This window comes from Rhinatrema bivittatum, chromosome 3, assembly GCF_901001135.1.
Source record: "Rhinatrema bivittatum chromosome 3, aRhiBiv1.1, whole genome shotgun sequence".
Classification (NCBI taxonomy): domain Eukaryota; kingdom Metazoa; phylum Chordata; class Amphibia; order Gymnophiona; family Rhinatrematidae; genus Rhinatrema; species Rhinatrema bivittatum.
In genome coordinates this window covers 270,323,030-270,336,266 of record NC_042617.1, presented here as the reverse complement: position 1 = coordinate 270,336,266, position 13,237 = coordinate 270,323,030, and the positions used below count along the sequence as shown (strand labels likewise).

The window sequence follows — 13,237 nt, the reverse complement described above, 5'->3', positions numbered from 1 at the left end:
GCTCCAGACCTGGAGGGATTTCCCCATCCTCCAATGAATCTACATCCCCTTCATCTATCAATTTCAGTCCTCAAGAGCTGCAAACAGATATGCTTTCAGGGTAACCAAGCAATGTAAATTAGCCCTGTTCTTAGACCCTACGTATTTTTCAAATACATCTGATGAATATTTATTGTGGTTTTCCTGAGAAGCACACCTGCCTGCAGCTATCACTGCAAACGTCTGAACAATGCATTCCTAGCCCCTTCTGAAGGGACCTGCATGCACTTCAACAGGATGGTGGGTGGAGCAGCTCAAGCTCAAAACATTGTCATACAGAATAGAGGTTCTCACCCCAGTCTTTGAGTCACACCTAACCAGTCAAGTTTTCAGGGTATCCACAATGAATATGTATGAGACAGATTTCCATATGATGGGTTTACAATTCCTGACACAGAGAATGCTCTCCAACTGGTTCATTCCATATGTGATATCAGAGCCATCACAGGGACCCAATACCAGGGCGTGCGAGGCAATTCATGGCACTACTCTGAACTGTGGATGCTGCCAGTGTCAGGTCTGAATTTAGGCATAGGCAACATGCCTCCAGCACCAGATTTCTTTAGGTGCTGGAGCGTCACCGATGCTGCCTCACCAGTATCTGGGCCCGCTGCTGCGGTGCTGGCCCCGCAGTACCAACTGGAGAAATCCAGCAGCGGTCGCGCACTAATGAGCCTTGCAGTGCCCTGCCCCTCACATGGTTTTCCGTGATAAGAGACAGCCCGTATGAGAGGAAGGGGCAGGGCACTACAAGGCCTGTCAGCATGCAATGGCTGCCGTAGACCCCCCCCGTGCTTAATTTATTTATTTATTTATTTGTCGAGTTTTATATACCGTCGTTCGGTATCGCCATCACAACGGTTTATAAGATTCGAGTGGTATCGGATGTATTACATATGCGAATCGTGGATATAATGGGTCACAGGCTGTTGCACTGACTAAGAGGTGAGGAGGGGAAAGGGTGCCTGCCCTGAGGAGGGAAGATTTGAGCAGATATAATTAGGGGGAGTGCCATCCCTTCTCACTTCCCCCTTAGCCCCACAGGTGCAAGGAGGGAGAATGACTCCCCCCCCCCCACCCCCTATTGCCTATAGGTACACCCAGCTTAAATCTGGCTCTGGCCAGCGTGAAGCAAGAATCACAGCTTGCTGTGTGCAGTATCGAAAGTATGCATTGGCTCCAACTTTCATTAATCTGCAGGGGTTGACTTAGGAAGGTTGGGCCCACTCTGTGCCAGTCTGTTAACATTGCATTAAACCAGCTCCTTCTTTGCTCCCACTGAGCTGCCAAGTGACCTGTTTTCTGGAGGCAGAAATTGCATTGTGGAATTTGTAGTCCCTGCTCCCCCCCCCCCCCCCCCCCATTTTTTAAATCAGTACTTTAAAAGCAGAATGCAAGATGGAAGAATTGTCAAAGATGTTAGTGCTATCCCCAAAGTTTTCCTTCAGAGTGCTGGGCAGCTCTGTCACCATCTCCACCCCTTTGCATTTTACCTTCGCAGATGTGCCAAGATGTACTCCAAGGTGTCATGATTCGGCCTCGGAAGGCCGCTCACCAGCTTCTTAAAGGTCTCCAGCTTCTCTGAGACACCATGAAGCTCTGTGTGGAAAATAAAGGAAAAAAAAAATTAACAGGACAATTTTCAAAGCTCACACTTTCCCTCTGAGAATTGGTAGAAAGCCCAGGGGCAAAAAGCAACATGCAGTCTTTGTCGTCCCAATTCTTCCATTTGAAAATTACCCCCTAAAGTTCATGGTCCAAGGACAGGTCCGCAAAAGGCATTCTGCTTTCTCTACTTATAGGTTGCTGGTGGAGAGGCAGGCAGGCAGCCAACCAGGACACCTGAAAAGCTGACCCGCATCTAGATTTTCACCAGTAGCATTGCTATTGTATCAGAAATTGCATTAGAACAGGGGGGATGCACTCAAATCAAGCACCGTGAGCAAACTTGGGCAGGCCAAAGAATAGACTCAAGCTGTTCTCTCAAAACAGAAGCAGCTCTGTTTACCTTTAGCAATTCTCAAACTGAAATAGGTATGTAATTCACAGTTCAGCAGTACTGGCCTTCCCTAGGCTTCCTTCTTGTCCCCGGGGCCTCCTCTCCCCTCCTGGGCCTAGATAGTTATTCCCTCTTTCTGGGGTATCGCCCTTGCACCAGGATTCCCTGCTGCTAAAGGGTTTAAGGGTGGACTGGGACAGATTTCTGGGGCCGGTCATTTAAGGTGTTCTGGGGTTTTCACCTGTATACCCCTTCACATATACTCCCCCTCAGCTCAAACCTCTCAGGCTGAGCGCTTGCCCTTACTAGGGATATACTCTTGAGAATGTTTCTATTTTCTTTTCCCATCCTGTGCCCCTTCTAGGTATTCCCTTCCCCACCTATTGTGAGGAACCAGTCGAGGGTTTGCGGGGTGCCCACTGCTCCGCATTTGTCACAGTAAGTTCCTCTACTTTGCCTTCTGCATAGCTGGAATACCCTCCCTTCCTTTGATGGCTCTGCCTTCAGGATTTCTTCCCATCTAATTCTGTGCTCCCCTGAGGTAAGGTCTATGGAAATGGGTCTTTTATTATTGTTATTATTATTTTACAATTGGTAAACCCAGTATCAAACTAGGTCTATGCGTACAGAGTCTCAAAGTAGGGATAATCATGCCCCAGAACAACTGGGTAAGGGAGCTTAGGAAACACTCGCACCTCTACACTGGCTTGCCCTGCTGTAGTTGTCAGAACCACCTGATATGCAGGGTATTATTGTTTATCCCCATGTATACAAGCGAGTGTAGACTTCTTCTTATAACTGACATACAGTTGTTTCCTAATGAGTGTTTTGCCACACCCCGAATCTACCAAAGCCTGGGTGGTAACCTCATTCAGCTTCACTGGAATCATGAAGCCTTAAAGTCCCAGATGTGGATCATCCACCAAATTTCAACTTTGCATCTTCACACAAGCATGCGCCCACTCACGCACCCATTCTTCATTTTCAAGTTGGGGGACAGTCCTTGACAACATGCTCTTTCGCTCCTCAATGGGAGTACGACTGCAGAATTTGCTCCGTTTTCACTCCAACGGTTCCCACAAAGGGTTCATTGTTCCCTTCTTTTGTTAAATTCTGCTCCCCTTGTGGGGCTTCACTAACTTGCAATCCCATTCTAGATCCTCAAGCAATGGACAACCTCAACAGCATGGTCTTTTACCACACAATAGGAGCATGCCTATGGGGTTTGCTCCATTTTAATATCAATGCTTCCTACAAAGGGTTCTTCATTTTCTTCTTTACCATACAGGCAATTCTCATCCTTATGCCCCTGTCCAGCACAAACTAAGCAAAAGAGTAAACATCAGCAATCTCGTTATTTGTTCATTCAAGTCCTCTTCTTCCCCTCTGATCCAGCAGACATCCCCCTTTTGGGAGTTTTCCTTTGCCAGTGCATACTTTAACCTTTAGCTCTGGCTGTGTCAACAGGTTGACCTCCATATGTTCGCTCCTTTCATAGCAACAGCTTTGGCCAAATGGCCTCTCTTCCCACAGTTAAAACAAGCTAGTGAGCCTGGGATCTGTGATCTGAGCATGGAACCAGCGTGTCCTGCTCTCTCACTGCTGTGACAGGAAGCCTGTGCAGTTGTCTTTCTAGCTTCCATACCAATTCTGCCATCAACTGAGCCTGGTGGAAGATGTCTGCCATTTCTAAAGCTTTCTCCAGGGTGAGCCCTGGGTGCAGCACATCCAATCCTCCATGGGCTAGTCCAGCCCATCCAGGAACTGCTCCAGGAGAACCTGATTGGCTACCTTGAGGCCTATCTTTGCCTCTGGCTGTAGCTATTTTCATCTGGCATCGTTTACTCAATGGAACAGGCTTCATGGAGTTTCTCTGGCCTATAGGTTGCTCCTCTGAAACTGTCACTAGTACATTTCCATTTTGTAAACTGCTCTTTCCAGGTTGGGGTTTTTGTCTTCCGCACAGCTGCTCTTCCATCTGGGCTGGCAGCTTGAAAGATGGCTTGGCTCTTGTCGGTAAGTAGATTTGCCAGATAGGTGATCCAGGAGGCTTCTGGCCAGCCAGTCATATGGGCAGTTTTTTCAAAATTTTTTATTAATACATCTGTATCTTCACCTGCCTTCATTTTAAAAAGCACCAGAGATGGTGAAGTTGTCTGTGTTATGAAGGCTTGTATTGCCTGGGCTTAGCTGAGTAACCTGCTCATGTAAGAGTTGAACCACTTTCTGGCATTGATGCTGCACTTCAGCAAGGGTCTGAATTACTTACTTGATGTTAGCCTACTGGTACAATACAGAGGTTTTATTGAAGGGTCCTGTCCTATTCCTGAGCATATGCATAACAAAATTTTTTTTTTCTTCTTCCCAAGGGAAAGAAAACCCAACTCTGTCTGTTTGGCTCTAACTCGTTATTTAAATTCCTCTTCTTAGCCTGCTGGCTTCTGGCCAGTGGCCACTGCCACTGCGAGGCTCCAGCAAAAGGGAGAAAAAAACATTTCCTTCTCTTTTTTTTCTCTTTTGGCATGGTTCTTTGCCTGTGCAAAGCTTAGTGCAGAAATCCTACTTCTAACACTATATTTGACACCGGGAGCAGTCTTGGGCTGGCCAGAAAACAGACTCGGGCTAGATTGTGGCTGTTCTCACCTAAACTTTTTATTAATGACAAGAAAACAAAACAGAAGCAGCTCTGCTTACCTTTAAACAAAAACAGCAATGTAATTCACAGTACAGCAGTTATACTTCCTTCTTGACCCTGGTGCCTCCTCTCCCCTCCTGAGCCTGGCTAGATATTCCCACTTTCCTGGGAACCACCCGGAACTAGGATTCCCTGCTGCTATACGGTTTAAGGTGGACTGGGCCAGATCTCTTTAAGATGTTCTGAAATTGTCTCCTGTATACCCTTCATTATATATAGATACCGGTAGATATATAGATAGATAGTTATTTGTACCTTATTAATGGGAACATACTAGACTCTCTTGGAAGTGTGAAATGTATAGGTATTTTATAATAAAGTTACATTTCCTGCCACTCCCTGCCTGAGCATCTCAGGAAAGAACCACATCTTAAAGCTTTTAAAAAATATTTAAAGACATTATCCTTCAAACCACAAATATGGCAATAGCTTATTTTCCTCCATTATAGCAGGCTGTTATTTATTTATTTAGGCATTTTATATACCGAACATATCGTATGCCCTTCACATCGATTTACATAAAAGTTGGATAAGTCATTAACAAATAAATTAAAATGAGATTAAAAATGAAAAATAATTAAAATAAACCCTATTTATCCAATAAATATATAGCTCTTAATAACAATCTAGACTAGAAAATCTTGACAGTGATAGAGGTTCTGTTTTTGAACAATGTAACAACTCTAGCAAGTTTGTTGCTGTATTTTCTGTTTTATTGTTACTGTGCACATTTTATTGTAAGCTGCTTAGAACTTTGGATTGTGTGGCCTGTAAACATTTTAAAGAAAGAAAGAAAGAAAGAAATGTAATAAATTGGTTGTGGAGTCAAAACTATCACAATGAGCATTAATTATAATGTTAATGTAATTGAGCATTAAAGCAATAGGGTTTATAATGAATGGATGCTTACTGGTGGCTTCCACAAAGCGCTCGTACAGGGTATAAGGGATGAGGGGCTCTGGTAGCTCTCGGAAGAACAGCTTCAGGGCTCCAGTTACCACATGGATGTCCTCCCACTCGCTGTCGTCCAGGTTCAGTCGCTCCTCTGTCAGTGACCCCAGGAAAGAGAGAGAAGAAAGGAATGAATAGTGAGCAGGGTGCTCTTCGGCTCGAGGACTGAACAAAGATAGTGCCTGAGGAAGGGAGGCAGGGGAGAAAGCGCAGTTGTTTACCTGTAACAGATGTTCTCCTAGGACAGCAGGATGTTAGTCCTCACATGTGGATGACATCATCCGATGGAACCCAGCACGGAAAACTTTTGGCAGTTTCTAGAAGCTTTGACCAGCAGACTGAGCATGCCCAGCAGGCCACTATCTGCGCGTCCACGCAAGGCTCCCCTTCAGTCTCGTAACATAGATAAACAATACAAGCGAAAAAAATAAAAACAACAAACCAGAAGGAGAACCCAACTCTGCGGTGAGGCGGGCAGGATTCCTGAGGACTAACATCCTGCTGTCCTAGGAGAACACCTGTTACAGGTAAGCAACTGTGCTTTCTCCTAGGACAAGCAGAAGGGTGGTCCTCACATGTGGGTAAATCCCAAGCTCCAGGCTGACCCCGTTAGCAGGTGAGACCAACAGTTACCGAACAAAGTGCCAACGGGCACAACAACAACTGTGGTGCTGTTGGTTGGCAGGGGACTGCCTGGCTCCCACCAGGGGCATTAGGCAGGAAGATGACTATGTGAGCGGAAGCCTCCTTGAGATCGAGGGAGCAGAGCCAGTCTCCTCTTCTGAGGAGAGATATCAACGAACCCAGAGAGGCCATCTTGAATTTTTCTCTTAAGAGAAACTTATTGAATGCCCTGAGATCAAGAACGGGGCGCAAGCCCCCACTCCTCTTTGGTATAAGGAAATACCTCGAATAGAACCCTTGGCCCTGCTGAGGGTAAGGAATGGGCTCCACCGCTCCTGCTGCGAGAAGGGCAGAGAGCTCTGACCGAAGTATGTCCTGCTGGGTGGACGAACCCCACAATGGACATGGGAGAGAGGTCCCAGGGAGCCGGCTGAAGTTGAGTCGGGACCCCTGATGAACTATGGTAAGGACCCATTGTTCTGAGGTGATCTCCTCCCAGCGATGGGCAAAGCTGAGGAGTCTGCCTCCCATCAGGGGATCTGGCATCAGGAGTATGCTCGGCTGACTTGTACTCCCTCACCACCAGTCAAAACCCCATAGCCCGGGCTTACAGGGACACTGGCTGAGGTCTGGGTACTCGCTGTTGGTGAGGGCAGCCCCTGGAGCAGGTACGTGGTGCGCGAGCTCTGGAGGCTGGAGGATAATATTTCCTCTGCCTGTAAAAGGGCTTCCTGGAATTGGGCCTGGAAGATTTCCTGGCAGAGGAAGGGGCATCAGAACCGCTAACAGAGAGCTGTTGAAGGGTGTCGTGGTGGTCCTTCAACTGGGCCACTGCATCCCGGACCTTACCCCCCAAAGAGGTTATCACCTGTGCAGGGGAGGTCAGCTGGTTTCTCCTGCACCTCTGGACGGACATCAGAAGCCCTAAGCCAGGCCATCCTATGGGCGCTGATGCTCACGGCAACTACATGAGCTGCAATTTCAAAGACGTCATAGGTGGATCATACCTCATGCTTGCCAGCCTCAAAGCCCTGCAGGCTAATAGCGGAGAGCGCCTCCTGCTGTGGTAGGATCTCTGCAAGATCCTGGACTCACTTCCATAGGTTCCGGTTGTACTGAGTCATGTACAACTGGTAGGCAGCAATCCAGGCGATAAGCATAGCACCCTGGAAGACCTTGCGGCCCAAGGCATCGAGCTCCCTATGTTCTCGCCCCAGAGGGGCAGAGGCATGAGTATGGGAGCAACTTATTTTCTTGAGGGCAGACTCTACAACCACCGACTGGTGGGGGAGAGGTGACACTTCTCAAACTCCACAGCTTGTTGCACCAAATAGATGGTATCTGCTTTTCTATTGACAGGGGAGATAGAGATCGGGTGCTCCCACATCCAAAGGAGAAGGTCCTTGAAGATGTCATGGATGGGAACTGCCACGATCTCCTTAGGAGCAATGACAAACTGGAGTACCTCCAGCATCTTGTATCGCGCATCCTCCTCTATGAGCAGTTGGAAGGGTATAGCCTCAGCCATGGCCCTGACAAACCCCATGAAGGACAGATCCTCGGGGGGATACCGACGCCTTTCCTCAGGCAGGGAAGGCTCTGAGAGGGGGTCGTCCAAGTAGTCTGAGGAAGACTCCATAGAATCATCCTCCCCATGGGTCGTAAGGCCCTTCCTCCCCACTAGGGCCAGCGCGATGTGGGCGAAGCCTGTGGGGAATATCAGCCCTGGGCTCAGATGGCTTCGGAGGCCTCAAGGGCACCGTGGGACTCGATGGTTCCCCTGGCATCAAGGAGACTAGGGGCTGTGGGAGGCTAGAAGGACCCTATAAAGGCTCAGGGAACCGAGGCCTTAGGAACATGGCACCGGCTGCGTCTTCCTCCTCAGAGGACCCAATGATCGGGATCATTCCAGTGAGGGGCATTGGTAGCCGTTGGGGGATCAAAGGCCCCTCAGGCACTGGTTGTGTTGGTAGAGCACCTAAAAGGAAGTCCAGACACTCAAGCAGGGGTGCTAGGACAGACGGCGGAGGCTCAGCAACCGGTATGGGGGCCGGTGGCATGGGCGGCTCGATGCTCTGAAGAGCTCTGAGCACCGCGGTCTGAACCCTGCAGTCCAGCTCCTCCTGGAAGTCCAGCGAGGCCAGGACTGAAGGAGGGGGACGAGGCATTACCGGCTCTTCCTCAGGTCTCCGAGGTGGCACGATGCCCAGTACCAATATCAGTGGGGAACGCCTGGGACTCCCAGAGGCATTGGAGGATGGGGCCTCCAATGGCCGGGGTCGCTTCGGTGGCAGTACAGCCGACGCTGGTATCACACCGGAACTGGAGTCGTGCGCCGATGGTGACCGGTGTCGATGCCTGCGGGATCTCCCACGGTGCTTGGTCCGGTCTTTCCCCGGTGCCAAGACGGCGGAGGATCCTGATGTTTGGGACAGCAGTGAGATCATGGAGGATCAGTCACCGTCCCCACAATCCTTCGAAGAAGTGAAGAGAGGAGTAGCAAGGAGGAGCGTATCAAGGGACTCCGACACAGGTGTGGATGGAGCAGACATGGAAGAACCAAAATGTTTCTCCATCTTATCAAGTCATGTACGACAGCCTTTGGAGGGGTCATCTGAACACACAGGCAAGGCCCCCAGGCAGAGGATATAAACCTCATGTGGATCAGTGATGGACATGGTCCGCGGGCACTGGGGGCACTGATGAAAACCGGGCAATGCCATAAAAGTTACCTGGTGTGCGGACGATGACCGGTGGTCATCAAGAGGCAAGGTGTCAGGAATCGACCGCAAAGAAGCGAAAAAGCAGCAAATTTAACCTACCATGCCAAGAAGGCACCAACCGTGAAGGGGGACCCGACGATGGAACCAGGAAAACACGACACTTTTTAGCAAAAAACAAGAAAAGAGTTGAGCTCCATGAACCGCGAGGCAACTGCACCGTGGAAAAGAAGAGACTGAAGGGGGATCTCACGTGGACACACAGATAGCGGCAGGCTGAGCATGCTCAGTGGGCTGGTCAAAGTTTCTAGAAACTTTGACAAAGGTTTTCCATGCTGGGCTCCATCGGATATTACCCACACTTGAGGACTACCATCCTGCTTGTCCTAGTAGAAATAAGTCAGTCGAGGCTGAGCAGAGCTACTTAATGTCTCAGGTTCTGGAGGGAGACTTTTGATCAGTCCTGACTTTCTGACAATCACCAACCTCCCTCTCCCATGTATTTTAGTACCTGTAGTACTGCTTTAGAAGGGAAGAAGCTGGACCACAAATACCAAAATGGACTGGAAATGTAAATTCAAAGAAAGCCTGGCCCAAAGTGCTCCTAAAGGATCCGGTCACATAACAGCTCTGAATGTGCTCAGCCTTGCCCGTCTGGGGGATTTTTTTTTGTGTTGTGTTTCAGTATCACCAGGCTGCTTCAACTGCAATGGGCCTCTGTTGAAACACCCTGACCACTGCAGGTTTCCTGCTCAGAGCACTTCTTGCAGCACTCTCTGCTCTGAAGCTTAGACTGGGGCGGGGGCCTGGTATCTCCACGCTTGAGTCACCTTCTGACAAAGACTAGCCTACTGTCCGAGGAAGATGACTTGAGAGGGCACTCGGGCCAAGCTCTGGAGGGAGCCACACCCCGTGCCAATCAGCTGGAGGACTGCCAATGTAATGTCTGGGCAGGATGGAAGGAGTTAACAATGGAGACAAAACCTTGAGAAGTTGTGAGTGAAGGCCCCTGTAATCCCAGAAGGCCTGTTTCAATTGAGTTGAAGCCCAAAAGGAGCAGGAGGAAGCTTCCAGGGACGAAAGAAAAAAAATGCTTTTAAGGAGTGAAAATATGCTGAGAGCCTCTTTTTTATGCAAGGGCTCTTATCACAATAAGAGCACATCCCCAAAGCCAAAGGGCAGCAAGCCGAGCACAGCATACAGGTTTGATAGGACAAGACCAGCAAAGGACAGCAAGCCGGGCACAGCATGCGGGTTTGACAGGATAAGACCGGCAGAGTTCTCCAGCTGGAAAATTCCTGCTCCACGTCAGCCCAGACACAGCAGAGAGATGGGTGAAGAGCCACAAGGATGCACAGATACGGGCACTGAGATGTACTGCATCTACACACACACACACACATACACCATCATTAGCAACAAACGCAGAGCAGAGTCAGCCACTTTGGACATTTAGCTGCAACCTCAGATGCGCTGAGCATGGACGGACACACAGCATGGGCTACCTTGAGACCGCTGTTCCGGGAATAAATATCGTCCATCCGACGTCACTGCCCTCTCTGTAAAATAGCACGGCATTCCATCTTTCACTTCATGTTCAGAACAGGTACCTGGACAGTCATTACACCTTCAAACCATCCCCTGGACTGGACCAATCTCTGACATGGCAAAGGAAGCCTTCAAGAGGCTTTAGTGATAGGTCATTTCAGGAATCCAGTTCCAGGACTGGAGCATGAAGCTAAGGAAAGTCACAGGAAAAGGGGGGCTTTTGGAATAGGCCATGGAGTGCCCAAGCAAATAGATATCCAGGGCAGGGAAGGTGTCACGTTTTATAGAAGACGAGGGAGGAAAGAGACACAGAGAGAGAGAAATTTGGTACTCTGCTGGTATGGGTTCTATAACTGTAGAATATCAATAGTACTTGATTTTTTGGGGGAGGAGAGGGCACGAAGGTGGCATATTAAGAAGGGAGATTATTTTTTTTTTTTTACAAAGAGTGGCAAGTCTAAGAGATGATCTGCTGGATAGCATGCTAGAGGCAAACATGGGAATGGAGAAAGCTGGACAGATTCTTGAGTGAAGAAAAACTGGAACCCAGAAAGTGCAACCCAATTATGCATGGGGTTCCAGTGCATGGGAAAGAATTCTGGTTAATATTATGAGGTGCATTTTTTAATATTTGTAACCAATAAAAAAGAGGCAATAACAAACAATTCACCAACAAAAAGTGATCAAAATTAATATCAGGTGGACTGTATGATATGGAAGTACTACCTATTGCCTGGTATCATAAAAGTACTTATTAATGTCAAGTTACAGAGTTTAACCTTGTGCTTGATATTCAATAAGAACTTGAACATGCTTTAATAGGCACTTGTATATTCTTTAAAGTATATAAGACACTTGTCAGATAGAAAACTTCGAGAACTGGCCCATGTGAAACACACGGTTTTGACCTGAAATATATCAAGCAGTTGTTGACCATCATGGCTGTGCTGCAATTTGCTTCTTTTGGGCCGTCCGAGATTGGTTGATGTAATGTATGAGATGCCTTTGGCTCCGACCCCTTCAGAGTACCTCAACATGCTCCTACTTCTGCATCATTAAGCTAAGCACACAACTGTTTTTAAGTGTTCCTCCTTTGCAAATACATGTTGCCGTGGAGCACCGAACACTACAAACAGGAAGCCTGACTTTCAAATCTATCCACAGTACAGCATTTGCACACAGAGACTTATCCTAATATTTCAAACTGTGTGGCAAGAGCTGCACAGTTTATAAAAATACCACGTACGTTTGCTCCGAAAGCATGTGCGTATATGTTTCAGAACGTGCAAATATTTCCAATGCAAGAAAATGCAGATTTTCTCTACCCATTTTATAAACATGTGGGCGTGTATTTTACATGCAAAATAATCATGACACTGCATGAATAAACACCCAGAATTACACGCGGTGGCTGGTATTTTATAAAGTTTGCGAGTACACTGTTTTGAAAATACAATATTAGTGCATGTCCTTGGAGTCACCAGTCTGCCCGATACCTCCACCAGTTTACCCATTCCTTATCCAGTTCACCTACACCCTCTAGCACTTTATCCTGAACCACCCAACAGTTCACCGAAACCTCCCACCCAAATGCTGCAGACAACAGACAAGTCTGAATTCACGTGCATGAGTCAATTAGCAGGTGTAGAAGTGTACGAACAGTTTTAGTAATGTATACGTGTATACCACTTACAAAATAGCACCCACTGCTTGTATTTGTAATCCCTGCCCTGGAATGCCCCTAGACCACCCCTCTTTTTTTTTTTTGCCCCCGGTAACATGTACGAATGAAACCGAAACTACACCCATACTCTTGATGTTAATAAAATAGCAGAAACGCACGTACATGCTACTTGCACGGTGAATACATTTGAAAAAAGAAAATTAGGTCCTACCTTGGTTAATTTTCGTTCCTGTAGTACCACGGATCAGTCCAGACTCCTGGGTTTTGCCCCCCTCCTAGCAGATGGAGACAGAAGTTTACAAACCAAACTCCGCCTTAACTAGGCTGGTGCCACCTACAGTCTGGCAGTCTTACTTAATGTCAAAGCAGATGAAGCCCCAAATCTCACCACAAACGAACTATATATAGAAACCTACCAACCAACCACTGGCTCACCTATTCCCCAAATGGGACCAGAACCCGAGCCATTGATAAACACCAACAGACAACCGAAACAGGACAGAGAGAAAGAACACCGCACAATAACGGACTCTCCCTCATCATAGCAGATACGGGCGGGACTCTGGACTGATCCGTGGTACTACAGGAACGAAAATTAACCAAGGTAAGACCTAATTTTCTTTTCCCTGTACGTACCCGGATCAGTCCAGACTCCTGGGATGTACCAGAGCTACCCTACTTGGGGTGGGAACCGGAGAGTCCCGCTCTGAGCACTCCGGCACCAAAACTGCTCGTGCTGGAATCCTGCACATCTAGGCAATAATGCCGAGCAAATGTATGCAAAGACTTCCACGTTGCTGCCCTACCAATCTCCTCCGTAGAAAAGTGGTTGCACTCCGCCCAGGACGTAGCCTGGGAACGAGTCGAATGGGCTCTTAAGCCCACTGGCAGAGACCTGCCCTGGAGAAAGTTCGCCGAACCAATCGCCTCTGTTAACCAGCGGGCAATAGTCGTCTTGGCCGCCGCCTGACCCCGAC

At 48.0% G+C, this 13,237-nt stretch overlaps 1 protein-coding gene across 6 annotated transcripts in view; it reads right to left on the bottom strand.

Annotated features, from left to right (window-relative positions):
• ARHGAP9 (Rho GTPase activating protein 9) overlaps nucleotides 1-13,237 on the bottom strand; it is a 234,396-nt gene that overhangs the window by 33,420 nt on the left and 187,739 nt on the right. For 5 of the 6 annotated variants that reach the window (XM_029594592.1, XM_029594596.1, XM_029594594.1 and 2 more), the window contains 3 exons: nucleotides 10,534-10,587; nucleotides 5,644-5,778; nucleotides 1,533-1,638 (listed from right to left, as the gene is read on the bottom strand). In XM_029594592.1, coding sequence (XP_029450452.1) covers nucleotides 1,533-1,638; nucleotides 5,644-5,778; nucleotides 10,534-10,587 — 295 coding nt within the window. The remainder of the gene's footprint in view (nucleotides 1-1,532; nucleotides 1,639-5,643; nucleotides 5,779-10,533; nucleotides 10,588-13,237) is intronic. The other variant, XM_029594595.1, reaches the window with a different exon arrangement.